General features: G+C 36.4%; 4 protein-coding genes across 6 annotated transcripts; all 4 read right to left on the bottom strand.

Moving 5' to 3' along the window:
- Positions 1 to 417: 417 nt before the first annotated feature.
- Positions 418 to 2,492, bottom strand: LOC105137610 (GATA transcription factor-like protein). Of its 3 annotated transcripts, none has more exons than XM_011043426.1 (3): positions 1,871 to 2,492; positions 1,200 to 1,774; positions 418 to 482 (listed from the first exon to the last, which is right to left on the bottom strand). In XM_011043426.1, the coding sequence occupies exons 1-2, from the start codon at positions 2,048 to 2,050 to the stop codon at positions 1,226 to 1,228; spliced, it is 729 nt and encodes a 242-aa protein (XP_011041728.1). In that variant the 5' UTR covers positions 2,051 to 2,492; the 3' UTR covers positions 418 to 482; positions 1,200 to 1,225. The 3 variants fall into 3 exon arrangements, 2 of the variants coding, with proteins under 2 accessions (XP_011041728.1, XP_011041717.1); XR_844624.1 differs by lacking the exon at positions 418 to 482 and adding an exon at positions 985 to 1,127 and having other exon boundaries at positions 1,176 to 1,774; XM_011043415.1 differs by lacking the exon at positions 418 to 482 and having other exon boundaries at positions 985 to 1,774.
- A 750-nt stretch (positions 2,493 to 3,242) lies between these two features.
- LOC105137600 (GATA transcription factor 16-like) lies at positions 3,243 to 4,350 on the bottom strand. Its single transcript, XM_011043403.1, has 3 exons — positions 3,995 to 4,350; positions 3,769 to 3,891; positions 3,243 to 3,668 (listed from the first exon to the last, which is right to left on the bottom strand). The coding sequence occupies exons 1-3, from the start codon at positions 4,010 to 4,012 to the stop codon at positions 3,408 to 3,410; spliced, it is 402 nt and encodes a 133-aa protein (XP_011041705.1). The 5' UTR covers positions 4,013 to 4,350; the 3' UTR covers positions 3,243 to 3,407.
- Positions 4,351 to 7,240: 2,890 nt separating this feature from the next.
- LOC105137594 (uncharacterized) lies at positions 7,241 to 9,518 on the bottom strand. The gene is made up of 3 exons (XM_011043391.1): positions 8,771 to 9,518; positions 8,269 to 8,646; positions 7,241 to 7,679 (listed from the first exon to the last, which is right to left on the bottom strand). The coding sequence occupies exons 1-3, from the start codon at positions 9,174 to 9,176 to the stop codon at positions 7,318 to 7,320; spliced, it is 1,146 nt and encodes a 381-aa protein (XP_011041693.1). The 5' UTR covers positions 9,177 to 9,518; the 3' UTR covers positions 7,241 to 7,317.
- A 458-nt stretch (positions 9,519 to 9,976) lies between these two features.
- On the bottom strand, positions 9,977 to 15,527 carry LOC105137585 (importin subunit alpha-like). The gene is made up of 10 exons (XM_011043378.1): positions 15,025 to 15,527; positions 14,632 to 14,820; positions 14,355 to 14,486; positions 14,051 to 14,236; positions 13,786 to 13,949; positions 13,618 to 13,696; positions 12,062 to 12,190; positions 11,516 to 11,643; positions 11,041 to 11,420; positions 9,977 to 10,488 (listed from the first exon to the last, which is right to left on the bottom strand). The coding sequence occupies exons 1-9, from the start codon at positions 15,253 to 15,255 to the stop codon at positions 11,042 to 11,044; spliced, it is 1,617 nt and encodes a 538-aa protein (XP_011041680.1). The 5' UTR covers positions 15,256 to 15,527; the 3' UTR covers positions 9,977 to 10,488; position 11,041.
- Positions 15,528 to 15,862: the final 335 nt, after the last annotated feature.

The following is a 15,862-nucleotide window of genomic DNA, read 5'->3' as shown; positions in this document are numbered from 1 at the left end:
ACTTTTAGGTACATAAAAATTCTTCAAAGACTAATTATATTTTCATTAATTATTAATATAAATATAAAAGATATTTATCACTCATTAAATATTATCAAAATAAAATTATACTTGAAATTTTTATCTTCATAAAACAACAAGACTAGTAAATTATAAATATACTACAAAACTTTTAAACTTTTAAAAAATTATAATTTTTATTTTCTATATATATTTTGAAAACTTTTTCTTTGAAATTTTATTATATTTTATCTTTTTAACAATATATTTATTTAAATATTAAAAAATCTCCAATTTTATTAAATAAAATTTAATACTACTCACGAGTCATCTTTAACATATCAAATATTAAGTATTATCTTAACTAAAATAAACAAATAAAATTATTAAAACTAATTAATTAATCGAATATTCAAAAACTGATTGGATTTTTGGACATCGTCTTCTTATATCAACGTTTGCATCGATCACATCACCTTCAGCTGGCGGCCTATCAAATATCAACTGCAGAGATTTACAGAACAGTAAATTAGTTTGTCAGGGATGAACGATTGCCAAAACAACAGTGATGAATATAACTAGAAACCGGCGGTTTTACCACTGATTAGTTAACAGACTGTCTTACCACTAAGTAGGAATTCTGAGTTTAAATTTCTTTTTTGGTTCTTTTAATTGAACTTTTACCAGATGAAAATTGTAAGAAGAAATGGGATTGAGGGTCGCATTCGTAGCTTGTCTAGGAAACAGATAGGCAAAACATCATTATCAGATAAATTGTTACATTAAACACTTATCCCACGCAACTTACGTCAGCCATATTATAACATCCCATACCATGAGGAAATAATTTTTCAGGGCAGTTTAGAATTTTTCAGGGCATTAATTTTTTTTATGTTTTAAAGTATTCTGATATGAAAATAGTTTTTTTTTTTAAATATATTATTTAAAAATATTTTAAAAAAAAAACAGTTTTAAAATCAAAAGTTATGACACGCCACTAGAAAGTGTGACCGCTGAACTTACTATTTCAGTGTAGATTCTTATTTGTATTACATTACAAAATATAATTTCAATTCTGAAACTTTAACGCTTAAATTTGAAATCCAGCACAATTCAAAACCATGCTTGATTTATGTAACTTGCGCTTTTTAAATTAGGAAGGTCAAACGCAGCTTCTATTGTTTCTTCTCAAACACAACCAAGTGTTAATCTCCGTCTTTAGAGGTCAAAACCACTCTCCTCGAAGCTCTCTTAAAACCCGACCATGTGGTGTATCAGGATCACCACGCATAGCATTCTCCATCCAAATCCTTCGAGCTCTCTCGAGTGCCTGCTCGGCCGTGTCAATTTGCTCTGGCAACCACCCAATCACGCCTCCAGGTTCTTTATAAATTTCTTCACAAGCAGTGCCATCAGTTGCCCTTGTTATCGGCTTTCTAGTATCCGCCACCTGAGTTTCTGACAACGGCGACGCCTTGCGACGCCTGAAATATTCCTTGTCATCTTCTACTAGTTCCTTGGTGCTTCTCTCATCCTTTGGCCATGGCGCGCCATCAAGTCCAGCGCGGCTAACTTCTTCTAGTGTCAATGTTGAGTTCTTTCGCCTTTGTTGGACAATGGGTTCTGCTCGATTGTGAACCCCAGCATTTTCCAGCCTTGTAGTAGGCACATGTGGCGGTTTGGGTGGTGCCAATGGTTCGGTATCTTTACTGAGTCTGTATTCTGCTTCTGTTTGTCGCTTGCCGGTTCCAGGCTCGTACTTTCCTGCCATTTCCTGCTAATTATATATAAATTGGTCTCTGTGGATATCATTTTTCACGGATCAATCAAATGACTTCTAAAAAAGATAAAAAGACAACGAAGATCTTACTTCAGGTTTTCCAGTGGGAAGAGCATGTTGAATTTCATGCTCACGGTCAGCGTAAACCTCAGGATCAGCAGGGCGACCAGTTGGTTCTGTAGCAAACCCTCGAACTCGAGCGAGATTGTTGGCTAAATAGAGGGACCTATACGATCTTGTTGCGGTTGCAGCTAGTCTTGACTGGATCATATTCAAATTCGCTCCCTAATGCTTGAATTAGACAGTCAATTAGCACTTTTGTTTCGAAGTTCAGAACCAAGAACGAAGGCAAGCTCCAACCTAGAAAAAGAAGGGAGGGGGACTTTCTAGAGAAGAAAATATGCTTATGTGGAGACACGTGTCTTAAACTATTTGACGTGGCAATTTATGTATCCATTGTGAGGGAGGCACCTCGAAGCATTCAGAAGTTTCTTCCTGCTTCTGCATTTGAAGGAAGTAAGGCATCCGCTCGAATTCTCTAGTAGAAGTGGGGTCGATCCAATCCTCTAGGGTTGGTTTTTAGCGTGAAATGATTAACAATTAGAGGCCCATGAAGCCTGCGTGCTCTTCCCCTCACGTAAGGATGTTGGGTCCTCAGCATGTGTTTGATGGATCTGTTCAGCGGGCTCAGGAGAATAAAAATTATAAAGAAATATAAAATACTTAAAAAATAATAATTATATATATATATATATATATATATATGACAAGTGAGGCCTTGTATAATTTTTATTTTATACTTGAGCTCTTCCTTAAATAAAAGCAATCTTCACTTATTCTTGGGATCTTTGTTAAATAAGGTCTTTAATCATTGCTCAAATAGCCATTAGCTTAAACGGGGCACACCCAAGTGCTAAGGAGAAGTCAATGAATTGAACTTGAGAGTGTTTGATCGCATTTTATTCAATGCTGCAGATCTCATGTAGCTTTTAAGTTCTAATAATATCCATTATCTAAAGTGGCATCACATAACAATTATAAGTGGGATCATATAATAATTATGGGTAGTTACTTTAAAATATGAAATGAATTATTTGACAAGTGTCGCCTGCTGCTAGATGTGAATCATGTAAACTCATGACTCAAATGGCGATTCGTGTCCTCTCATCTATTTAGAAGAAATCGGGGCTCGCTCTGCCTGAGTTCATCAAATGGCCGAAGAAACCAAATCACATTTTTCATGTCTCGATGCTAATGGAAGGAGCTCTTGGGCTCCCGTAAATTTATATTCTTCAGAGAGTTACAATCATTTGGGCATTGACAGGCATCTTGTAGTCTGCTAGCAATGAAAGATTGTCTGCCTCCGCAGGGACTGAGTTTTACTGCCATCAAAGGTTAATCCTTGTTCAAACTGCTGGATTTCGTTCGGTATCCCGAATGTTTAACGATGAACAAAAGAATCTAATGTGAAAAGAAATCATTGTTTGTATTCATGTAAGTGCTTGATCATTTTGCAATTTTACACGTTGCAATTTCCCCATCAAAAAACATTGAATATTGATTGGGGTTTAAACTTGAAGACAACTAGAAAGCCACGCAGAAGAAAAATGCTTTCCTTTATCTTATCCTAAGCACGGACCAAGCCACAAGATAAGGCCATCAAGAGTATGGCAGCCTGTTCTTCCTCTCCCAGTTTTCTCTTCCAATCTTCCTGCAATATCCCATCTCTTCTAAAACCCATCAAATCTAGCTTCAATGAAACTCCTAGCTTACTACTATTGCTGCTTTTAGCAATCTTATTTTTACTCCTCTCCGCTCCTCCTTTGTCAGACCCAAGAAGTGCTCTCCTCTTCTTCCTCTGTCTGATCCCACATGCATTGCAAAGTGTCTGCAAATAATAAAAGTATAAGTTATTAATAAAGCTAATCAGAATCACAATACAGAAACTTAAGGAAGATAATCATTGCAAAGTGAATAGTTACACACACCCTGGGACCAGCCGGACCGCCTCGCCAACATGGGGTTCTTGTAGTTTGGCAATCCATGCATCTTCTTTTGATCTCGTTACCCTTACTTGATTGAGTATTATCCATGTCCTCTGACTCTGATCCCTGTTTAAAAAAAATCGAGGACATTAAGTAACAAGTAAACCGAGCAATAACCATCACTAAATTAAAAAACAAAAAGCTATGGAAAAAGGATAAGATCACTCACTTTTGTGTTGAAATCCATGATCAGTGCAAACAGGTTATGCTAGAGACTGAAGACAAGCACTTCAAAATAAGTGCTGTATGAGATAAGTTAAGATTCAGCAGACATGAGACTTGGAGGAAGAAGAGAGAGGCAAGTGTGTCTCAACTCAAAAAGACCTAAAGCGAAGAGAGCAACAGCATACAAAAAAACATTCTCATTAGGTATTGAAGGAGAGATATAAATGCAGCGAGGGAGGTGTTAATAGGAAAGAAGTAGAAGAAACATGGGAATGGGAAACAGGGCACTTGAAGAGCCTTGCAAATATAATAACAGCTGCCTCGTTCAAGTAACAAGACGGCTAGTTTTCTACCGTGGGGGCTGCCTCGCAGAAACCCTAATTCAAATTTTCTTTAATAGACTAAAATACCCATATGTGGTTGATTCCAGGACCATAACGTTTTTTTAAGGATAATTTTAGAATTCATTAATTAAAAAAATTATATTCTAAATAAAATTTCATGAAAATTAAAAAAATTAAATTTTTATTATAATTAAATATTAAAAATAATTTTTTAAAAATAAATATATATTATCTTAATATATTTTCAAACAACAAATATTTTAAAAAATAATTATTATAACAATTACAAACATTATTTTATGATCACAATCGGTAACAGAAAGTTTAGTCACCCTCCATAATCCAAAGATTTTCTTCTACCTTATTGATAATAGTTGTTTTCAAAATAGTTTTTTTTAGCAATTTTGTGCATTTCATATGAAATAACGTGGAAATTGTTATTTCTTTAGCGTTGATTTATCATTTAATAACTACAATGTCTACAATTACCCATTTATCATTCATGACATATTATATATATATATATATATATGATTTTTTTCTCTGGAGAAAATCTCATACATTAAATGATAGATTCCATTAATAGATCTATTAATTCAATATTTGAAAACTTTTAAGAAATGATTTGGTGATTGTTTCTCAGTTAATATTTTCCCTAAATGCCAAAAAGAAAAATCTTCCAATAAAGATACAATTCGGAGGTGAATGTGATGTTGAAGGAAGAATATTGCAGCAAGGAAATAAGTTCTATTTTGCTTTGTTTTCCATCAAAATAAGAAACTCCACTCGATTTTGTGCAACAGGAATGATACCCTTCTGCACTGATCACACAGTTCCTTTTTTAGAGGTATTGGGACCCCAAATGCCTAAATCAAGAGACGTTTGAACTTTCATGTATAAAGCACAGACCACGCCATCAAATCACTGCACAGAATAAATTAAGAATTGAAAGCAAGAAATGCCCATGGCTCCAAGCGAAAGGTGTAGATGGACATTTTGGTAAATGGGTTGTGACAGAGACAGTGAGATGAAGCAGAATCAAGACAAGATGCCACCTTTGTTTCTTAGCAGTTGTAGATGAGCAGTGGGAAGGAAAAGAAAAGGTTGTGGTAAAGCTTGAGGTTGTAATGAAGAGATAACGATGGAAGAAGAGACAAAAACCCAGGCCACCGATTCTGGACCAGACGCAGCCAGCCAGCCATCCATGCCTTCATCGTTTGTGTCCTTGCCCTAGCTTGATAAAACGAAAGGAACATCCTGTGATTGTTTGCTATTGATGGTTTTTTAGATTGTGCTTGGTTTTATTCGTGTCTTATACCACAGAAATATATATAATAAGAATAAATATGTACTTAGTCAGAGATGAGATAAATAAATAAAAATAGATCTTTTTTCTAGACTGTTTAAAAATATTTTTTTATCATTTTTAAATAAAGAAGTTATTGTATCAAATATCTTTCTTTTCCTTTTTTGTTCCGAGAGAGTGAACAAGTTTTACCTTAATATAATTTTTTTATTTATCTTAAGATGTTTGATCAATATAATATCTTGCTTTGAAATAGAAGCAGTTGTCACTATAGAAAGAAACATTTTTATTTTTTTAATAAAAAATGATTTTTTAATTAAAATACAAATTTCTCCATCAATTTTTTTTATTATACATACCAATTGTGCTAGTGTTTTACATAATTCTATTTCAATTTTTTTATATTATTGATTATATTAAAATGATATGCCTATAAATATTGCCATCCTATTCATTTCTTTTGTGTTGAAACTTAAGAATTACTTTTATAAAAAATATGTTCATATGCTGTATAAGTTTAAGAAGCCGTAAATTATTTAATATAAATTAAATTTTTTTGTTTAAATAATCAGTACAGTTCTTGCTGGTCATTTCATATATCAAAATTAATAACAATAAAATTTAACCAAGTACTATTTAATTATTTATAAGTATAATCCGATAACTAGTTATTCAATAAATACTCTTTTTATATCACAGCTCACCTCAATATAAAAATGAAACCGTAACAATATAAAAACTTGTTTAGCTTTACGTTTTTTCAGAAAAAAAATGATCTTTTTATTTTTTATTTAAAATTAATATTTTTTGAGTATTTTTAAATCATTTTAATGAGTTAATATCAAAAATAGTTTTTTTTTTTAAAATATACATTATTTTTAAATAAAAACACACTTTTAAAAAAATCATTATTAGAATATTAAACACAATTTCAAACATAATATATAACATATCAAATCCCAAACGTCGCGGTATGTGATGCTATTGCTGATTTTTCTCTCTGAGATGCCTAAATAATTATTGGCTTTACCGATAATAATTGAATGATTGAGTCACGACATTGAACTCCCACTCGCACTGCAGAAAAAGAACAGTCCTTCGAAGCATCACGAGTCCACCGGCAATGCAAAAGGCCAAAACGGTGTCTGTTTCGCGGCAGAAAGCTGCATACTCCTCGATCACACGGAACCATGTCTGGAACCATCTCATTGAGTTCCGCCTTCGGAAATAACATGAATGGTAGCATAGATCACTAGGATGTGCAAAATACTAGTTCTTCTTGCATAAGGGACCAAACACTTGCTACTGTCCTTTGTTGTATTGGGGATGGCAAACAGGAACAATTCTCTTTTGAAATTCAAATTCTTAAGAAATTCATGACCAGTTGTATTGTCCTCTACCGTGTTCAATTTGTATGGACTCTCTTTTGGAATGTAAGAGTGAAATACCAATTAATGGCTGCAAAACTAAATTAAATTAAAAGATCAACTCACTGCTTCAGCCTCTGTCATTAGTAATTTACATCGAATAATTTAGTCAGGCCATCTAAAGTCTCATGGAGTGATACACAACATATCCCTTTGTTGGAGCAACATCTTGAGTGCAAAATAAAATAAAATAAAATCTGTACCAGTTAGTGATACACAACAGATCGAGCAAATTAGACGCTTCTTGCTTTCAGTGCTTCAACCTATCCCTTTGTCCAAGTTTTGAGCAAAGATCAGCAAGGAAGGAGAAGAGAGCACCCATGAAGAACATTAACCATGACAATACGAACACTGCCCAGTCCTGGAGGTTTTTCTTTGGAAAATGCCCCCTGTCTGAGATGAGCAATGCCCGGTATACAGCTTCAGCTAAGGCATACGCTGAAACAGGATCAGATTCTTCCGCGAGAAATCCATATTCTGTGAGGCAAACAATGTCATACACTCCATTCGTCTCTGATATTCCTAGACGCTCGCATAATCTGAGCCTGATGTCGATCCTCTCTTCGGTTGTCAACAAGTCACCATGTGTCAGGATCAAGATAGGATTCTCGTCTGCGAGCAAAATGGAGCCAATTAACTTGCATTATTTTGCATGCTAAGCATTCCCATATGAAGTTGTCTGTTCTTGCTTAATTGTACTGTCACAAAAAGCTCAGAATTCATATTTAATTTTACGCACAACCAAATGAACCTGCTTCTGTGTCTTCTGTGTCTGTGGCAATGCTTTATTTAGAGCAGTATGGTTATTTTAAGTATGATTGAAGATTCACTCAAACAGTAACGGGATAAGAAATAAATGCAGCAGAGAGGATGGTGCAAGCAGGTAGGGGCAAGGCAAACAGCATAATGAATTCAAACTCTTCTGAGTCAAGACCAGGAAAAAAAGTAGAAAAAACTGACGGAAACATGTTTGACATTCCACACCATCTGAAAAGACAATTGCATGCTCCAGTAGATAGGAAATTAAATATACTGAAATTGAAAGTAAGAACTAAGTTCTCTCACGAGTCTATGTGTATTGGTCCATTTATTATAAGGACAGGAATTAAAAATACAGTTAAGTGTTGTCCGAGCTGTCATGGCTGAAAGTCAAAATGATAGCACCTTAAACGAAGAATTGATGGTAAAGACTAAGGCTTACTGCATTTTCTCAAAGCAGGGGAGTGGAAGAGTTCTCTTGTGGCTTCTAATGGCTTCGAATCACTAGCTTTTGAGGCTTTATGGACCTCTGCTATGTTAACCACCACCATTGGAATATTTACTGTCCTTTGTACGAACTTTGAAGATGACCTCAAACCAATAGTTTCTGTGTCGGCTTCCAGCAATACATCATCACCTGATCTCAGGCACAGCTGGTTATGGTGAATCCCATCACTCATCCAACTTGACAATTCCTCAAGAGCATCACCAATTTTACCATAATTAAACCCCCTAGAATCGTACACACAAAACCCACCTTGCATTGATCTCATTACATTGTGCTCTTCCATGTACATGGTGGTGTATTTGGTAGCACCGCCTACAAATACAAAATCAAATTAATAGTTGTGCTGCCAGAAATGCTTCATACTCCACAGTTTTGCAACTCTTTGGAGTATAAATGCAAACTCATGGCTGTGCTATGCTCTGCACAATAAACTTACCAGATGAAGTTCGAGCAAAAGGTATGAGTCCAGACCGACCAAAAACACTGTACATAAGGTTCAGAAGTGAGCTCTTGCCAGAGCCAGAGAAACCCACCAAGAGAATAGTAATTACTGGTGGAATGTCCATCTCTTCCTTCTTGAGACCTCCTGTGGGCACCCAGAAATCACCTGAACGATACATTTGTAGCTTGTATCTGAGCTCATTGAGTCCTTCATGAGCAATCAAAGCCAGTCTCTCCAACTCTTTAAGAACTCTGAGTCTTGGTGTAAGGCTTGCGATGTGAGGGAGGTCAAGCTTAAGCCTGACACATTCATCGAACTTTGCTGCCGATCTCCACCAACAGTAGCCCAGTCTTGACAATTGGCACTCATCTTCATCATTGGAAGAGAGCTGATTCTTCATGTCTTTGGGACTCAACTTCAGCTAAAAAAGGTGGCAGTAATTTTATTTTATTTTGGACTTTTGAAATTGAACAGCTTGATCTTTCTACCATGAAGGCTCTATTGCAAAAGAGAGATACGAATCAAAGGGACAAGGGAATTTTATCTAGCCTTTGTTTGTCCAAACGAGTACTATTTTGCTCACGGGTCTCCCACTAGTTGGCTGTTGCGAAGGGCTATTTCCAGACTTTCTGGCACTTGTAGTGGAGCAGGTTGCGAAATGGCATCCCATATTACCGAAATACCCACGTTCCTGCCGTTCAATACCATCAGACTTGCTGGATAGGAAGGTATTTTAGTCCCAACGACCCTGTAATGGGAGGAAATGGGCAGCGTACTGCTACAGCGCTACGTCTAGACAAAAATTTGGACGTTATATACATAGCAGACGGTCACAGGATGGACGTTCCTTCTCTTGTCCAATCAATCATGTCGCTTTCAGCTTGACACGTGGCTTGCAGTCCATATTCAACCAAAGCTCTTCCTGCACATTTATTGGTTTCGCACATGCTTTCGCCATTTTAGATTCTTGCAAGGATTCTGTCATTAATTAAGCAGCCATGCGGATTAGGCTAATTTCGAAAAATGTACTTCCTGGTTCTCTCAAATGGGCTTGTGTGCGTATGTTAAAACACATGCCTGCTGGCGTGCGTTAAAATGACCATAAGCACAAGAAAAATGAGCACAGTGCGCAAGGGATATCATCTTTCTTCAGAGAAAAGAAAACCATGCGGAAGGATAAATCAAGTTTTGCCGCGAATCAGGATGCAAAAATGGTAAATTTTGTATCATAAATTCTTGTTTTTGTTTCACGGACAACAAAAATTGCCCCCTCAAAACTGAAAATTGAAACATTTTCAAATAGAAAGGCAATCCTTAGATTCCAAACTGTTCTGAGAAGACCTTAAAAAGAACATATGACAACGCGTATCCTTCCAATCATCGGTCTAACTTGTAAACCCGACAGACGGATGCAAGCTGTGATGAGCAGCTTCATCCAAGGCATGACAAAATAATGCCCAGCAAAATAAAAATGAGAAAAAGGAAAAAAAAAAAAAGACTCAAAACTTTCTGTAGATTGTAGATTCCACCAGCAATGGCAATTCTTGACTCTTCACAAACATAAAAACATCTCTGTAACAGATCATCTTTTGAACCGCATAGCCAGAGAACGATCCTATGGCATGTGACTTCCCTATCCAAAAATAACAGTCATTAATTTAAACCTGGACACTCAGCTTCATTCCACCATGAACTTTAGGTGCTGCAAATGTCTGGCACAGAAAAGGTGACACAATACAAATTAACCTTTGCCATAAATTAGTGTGTATAAAAAAGTGATTAAGGAAATAATCCTAAGACTACAGTAAAATTGGAAGAACGCGGTACAGTTACAATAAATTGTAGAGCTTTATAAAATGATAATTCACTCTCTATGATGATGTTTTACGAAATATAGAGAAGCAATCAACTGCAAATATCAAGACTATCTATAGATTTTTCAAAAATTCAATCGGATATCAAAACAGGTATGTAGTCTACTAGGGAAGTTAACACAGGGCAAAAAGTTGAAGGCATCCCCCTGCATGTGTAGATTCAGAACTAATATCCAAAAACTTACACATTCTCAGCCAACTAATTGGGAAATGCCAGACCTCGATCTTTGCAAGAATATCAATAGAAAAACAAGCACAAACAAGCAATCCCTATTAAACAGGAATTGCTCAGCCTCGGTGTGAAATGTTAACTGTCCAGGAGGTGCCTTTGTCACTTGTGAAGAGAAATTGTACATAGAACTTACGAACTAGGTGAGAGAAGTTGCATACCTTAAGTGAATTTAAATCCATTAGAGGAAACAGGAACTTCGGTCCCACCAAACTGAAATCCAGATTGGGAAGCATCACCTGGAGGAAATGCCTCAAAGTCATCACCATCTTCCACCCAATATGTCTCAAGAATCTTCACTGCTTTCTCATATATTTCGTTGTTGTCATGACTCTGAAGGTTCTCAATCTTTTCTAAACCCTCAACATCTTCAATCATTTGGGTATACAGATTTGCATTTCCTGTGTTGCCCAAATTCTTTTTAGCTTCCCCGACCTTTAGAATGTTCTCTAGCCCTTCTAAGCAAACCGTGACAATTCTTGGGTCAGGACAAATCAAAAGATCGCATAATGGCTTTATGCACCCCTGGTCCACCAGAAACCTACAATGCGCAAATAGAATTGAATCTTTTAACTTACACATTAATCAAAATAACCAATTAATGGAGAAGAATGTCATGAAAGAGAAAAAAGATACTTGATTTGTTCATGGCTTCCACCAGAAGTTGCATTTGAAATTGCCCAAGCAGCCTCTTTCTTGATCTCAAATTCAGCATTTTGAAGCAATTGGACAAGAGGGCCAATAATACCTGCTTCAAGTACAGCCTGCGCAATTTGCAAATGCAAGTCTCATGCAATGAACATTACAACAAATAGGCGATAAAAACATCTAATAGAGAGTTGAAGTCTTTTTTTTGGTAGATTATCTGTCGCCATCCTCAAAGATATCCTCACTTAAAAACAATCATTGGATGTAAACAAAATGGGGATACATAAAACAATCATTAACTCAGAATTTTAAAGCAGCCGAGACAGGGGACAAATAACTCCATTTTACCAGATGGGCTAGAAAACAACATGATAAATAGCTCCAAAAAACTTTCTGTAAATTCCTGTATCCCTCAAAATATCTAAGCTTTAAATAATCAGAAGATTACAGGCATTGTGAGAAAATTTGAGGACATGCTAATTTTCATCCAAACCAGGAATCCACTGATGATATTTAATGAGCAGTCTTGCTCACCTGTATCTGATTTGCATTTCCAGCTGTGACGTTTGAGATTGTCCAGCATGCTTCCTTCTTGATGCTTTTCTTGTAATTATTTGTCAGCAAGTTCAAAAGACATGGGAGAGCTTGATGGTTTATCATACACTGAAATCAGGAATGACACGAAGCATTATATCATTGGCTCAGAAGCCAACATATTTTCAAGTCATGCAAACATGACATACATGCAGCATATCAGACCAATAAGACACGCTGTAGATATCATCAGATGATTGATCGAGGTATGCTGAAAATTATATATGTATCATCTAAGTAATTCTCAAAAAAAAAAAATTATTGAGCCCTTTTTCTCCTCTCTGGGATATTTTTGGATAAGTTTATTTGAGTTGTCTCATTTCATAGTGCCATTAGGTAAGCAGGCAGTTGGGGAATGTTACACGCCTTCGAGCTTTTCAAATCTCTAGAATTCCATTTCTGATTGGGTTCCAATTTTTTTTTTCTTGGTTAACATGCAAGATCATTAGCTCTGCCAAGACATAAATGCAGACAGCTCTGCCAAGACGTAAATGCAGACTTCATCTCAACCAAAAACCACTATTCATTCAAGCATGTTTCTTTCAGAAAACAGAAACGAATAGTCACTTCCTAAAAAATTAAGGCATGTCCGCACATATCTCGAAACAAAAGCGAGACATGAATTCCATAACACCATAAAATAACCTCCTAACAAGAATTAGACTACATACTCAATCGAGAGATTAGAAAATAAATTGATTTCATAATCTTCCCTAGTCATGAGTTTATACTAATTCTTCCACTTCACAGCTAAAATTAAAGTTTGTCTGAAGCATGTCCACATTGATGGGGAAGGAAACAATCTGATTTTTTGTAAATTTGGAAATTTTTTCAAATCTCTCAAGCTGGTCTCCATCCAATTGAGACCTTCATGTACAGAAGTTTCACTCAGACTCAAGTCAATGAAAAAAAAAAAAAACCCTACTCTGTACTGTTTGGAATCTCATCTATTAAATGGCCAGTCAAAAGCTGGAGGAGGGTGGTTGTGGGTGTAGACATCATTGAACCTTTAGACCCATCCTTATCAATAGCCATCAAATATGAATGCATGACAAGTATTGACTTGAAAACTATAAAATGTGACAAGTATTGATTTCAAAACCAGAAAAGCATAGGCAACAGCTGAAACAAACCCGTTACATGCTATCAGAATTAATGCAAAACAGCATGCCAGGTTGTAATGATAAGTTGTGAAATTGTATAGAAAACGCCAACTAATCTAGAATATTAGAGCATTAAAGAGAAAAAAGCATGTCCATCTATATTTTCAACCTGTGCATCTAAAATGAGCAGTGGGGGCACATATAAGTATTTCCATCTTCCAAGATCAGTATAAAACTGTTGGAGGAGTATGTGATTGGTTTTAAAATAAACAAAACCATGCCAATTATGAACTCATGACTAAAACCAGGGTAAGAGAAATTAAGCAGTAAGATAAACAAACTGGGGGGGGGTCTCTGCGGGGGTTAATTAGAAAAATAAAGTATAAACAATACCTGAGTCTGCATGTCATCTCCAGTAACAATATTTCCAACTGCACGTAGCGCAGGGATGAGCACTGTTGGAGATGGATGACTGGAAACAGAAAATGTACAGAGCATTTCAACTTTCAGAAGCAAATGCCAGGAAAAAAGAAGCAAGAGCAAACAGAGTTTAGAAATCACCGTAAAAGTTCAACGAGACGGGGGCAGACCCCAGCCTCAATAACAGCTTGGATTTTCTCATTGGATCCATCTGAGAGATATGACAGTGCCCAGCATGCATCTGTGAGGACTTCGTTGTCATTTGAATGTATAAGACGCTCAAGAGCTGGGAGAGCAGGTTTTGTCTGCTCATTGAATTTCAACAGCACATGCACTAGCAGCAATTAACAAATTGGGGAAAAAAGTACTGGAACTGCATTTAAACAGTCTATCTTGAAAGTCAAACCTGGTCAAACAAAGGTTGGGGCTTGCCCCTGCAGAAGTTCGACAATGTCCAAGTTGCATTTCTTAACATAGACAGCTTTGCATGTTCATTGAATTGTGCAAGCAAAGGCATCAAAGCCCCATGACCAAGGACTAGATCACGGCATTTTGGTGAGTCACCAGCAACATTTCCTAATGCCCAAACAGCCTATAATCCCAGCAAAATGTAAGTTTGCCATTATCGAACCAATCAAGAAATAATTACGATGGCCCCTTGACATTACTTGAAAGAAAAATAAATTCCATAAAATAATAATAACATCTACCTGTTCCCTGACATCTTCAGCTGGAGAACTTAGAAGTTTGACAAAAATGGGGATTGCCCCATGGTCAATTACAACCCTGGTGTTTTCTGATGTCCCAGAAGCAATATTCGTGAGCGCCCAAGCCGCCTCGAACTAAAATATAACATTGAAAAAATACAACACGACAATTAAAAAGAAAAGAAAAAAACTAAACCGGCAGGTATAATAGATACAGCAGCAGCTATAATGAAGCCCTCTCCAAAACATAAAGTAACAAAGATCTAGCACGAATCCAAACCTGAAGCTGTGGAAAATCATCCCTTGCAAGAAATTCGATGAAGCGGGGAACAACCCCTGATTGTATAACTTCATTGATGGGAGGACTGCGTTCTATTGAGAGCAGCTTTCGGAAATGAGTAGTTCCCTCAAACTGTATATTCTTGTCATCTGACCAAACTCCAGCAATCATTGCTGGAAGAGTGTCTAGCTGCCATCAGATTAATTTAACAAAACCATCAGCTCCATAAAAAAAGAGAGAGAGAGAGAGAGAGAGATTTTTTTATTTAATAATTATCGGTAAAAAAATGATGATTCAGGATTGATCCAACAAATTATTAAATCAGGGAACAATTCAACCTAACTATCCACAAAAATTAATGAAAAAAAGGTAAAGTAAAGAAACAAAGAATACCGGCTTATCAGAAGCGGAAATGTTAAGAGAAGAGGTGGCTTGTTGCTGTTGCTGCTGCTGTTGTTGGGCCTGAAGTCCCTCACGTCGCTTCTTAAGCAAGCTTTCTTCTCTCTTATTCTTTCGGATCTCCACCAGGTTGTCTTCCCTTCTTCTCCTCCCTTCATCTGCATCCACCGCCACTTTGTACTTGTTCCTCCTCACCTCCACTCTCGCGTTCGGCCTCAACGACATGTCGTTTTGATTAGCACTGCACTGTAATGTGGATGTTACAGTGAGGGGAGCGAAGGGAAGAAGAGAAGTGGTATAGAGGTGAGGAATGTGGAGGGGGTTTTGGGATTTCTATTTGAATGGACGTGGAGCCAGTAGGGTGTGCTCTTATAGAGGCTTTTCAACTGCCGACGCTTGGGCAACAGGGCTTAGATTTTGTTCTTATTAACGAGACCGCCATTGGTTTTTTTCGAATTTGAAGGAGAGGGAGCTCTAACGGACCTCCGCCGCCGTCAATCTTTATTCCTTTTCTGCCGCTGTAGATAATATTATATTTTATTAATTTTGTCTACGATAAGAATAGTATGTGAAAAGAAAATGAAAATAAAAACAAAATGGGTGGACAAATTAAATCAGTAGGAGTAATCTATGAGAGTTCAATAGAGATGGAGAGAGATGCAATTAAAGGGAAATTGGATTTTAATTAAGTATTTAGGCACGTGTTCGGTACTAAATTCTAATATAGTTAAAGATTAAAAAAAAATCCAATATAGCTTAAGTCGTGGATTCTTATTCAAAAAAAATTTCTAAAAACAAAAACGAATTGGCAGAAAATAACCAAATAAATTGA

Source organism: Populus euphratica, unplaced genomic scaffold (genome assembly GCF_000495115.2).
Source record: "Populus euphratica unplaced genomic scaffold, PopEup_1.0 scaffold2.1, whole genome shotgun sequence".
In the NCBI taxonomy this organism is placed as follows: domain Eukaryota; kingdom Viridiplantae; phylum Streptophyta; class Magnoliopsida; order Malpighiales; family Salicaceae; genus Populus; species Populus euphratica.
Note: the sequence above shows the minus strand (reverse complement) of the source record. Positions and strands in the feature narration are given on the sequence as shown.

Excerpts from the sequence above, each read along its gene's own strand:
- LOC105137600 (XM_011043403.1), bottom strand. Across the intron at positions 3,669-3,768 it reads GCGGTCCGGCTGGTCCCAGG|ACACTTTGCAATGCATGTGG; the intron begins GTGTGTGTAACT and ends TATTATTTGCAG.
- LOC105137594 (XM_011043391.1), bottom strand. The coding sequence starts at position 9,176 with ATGAAGAATCAGCTCTCTTCCAATGATGAAGATGAGTGCCAATTGTCA. Across the intron at positions 8,647-8,770 it reads TTTTGCTCGAACTTCATCTG|GCGGTGCTACCAAATACACC; the intron begins GTAAGTTTATTG and ends TTGTATTTGTAG. Across the intron at positions 7,680-8,268 it reads CCCTGCTTTGAGAAAATGCA|ACGAGAATCCTATCTTGATC; the intron begins GTAAGCCTTAGT and ends TTTTGCTCGCAG.
- LOC105137610 (XM_011043426.1), bottom strand. The coding sequence starts at position 2,050 with ATGATCCAGTCAAGACTAGCTGCAACCGCAACAAGATCGTATAGGTCC. Across the intron at positions 1,775-1,870 it reads TTCCCACTGGAAAACCTGAA|GAAATGGCAGGAAAGTACGA; the intron begins GTAAGATCTTCG and ends TATAATTAGCAG.
- LOC105137585 (XM_011043378.1), bottom strand. The coding sequence starts at position 15,255 with ATGTCGTTGAGGCCGAACGCGAGAGTGGAGGTGAGGAGGAACAAGTAC. Across the intron at positions 14,487-14,631 it reads ATGATTTTCCACAGCTTCAG|TTCGAGGCGGCTTGGGCGCT; the intron begins GTTTGGATTCGT and ends GTTATATTTTAG. Across the intron at positions 11,644-12,061 it reads GAAATGCAAATCAGATACAG|GCTGTACTTGAAGCAGGTAT; the intron begins GTGAGCAAGACT and ends CAAATTGCGCAG.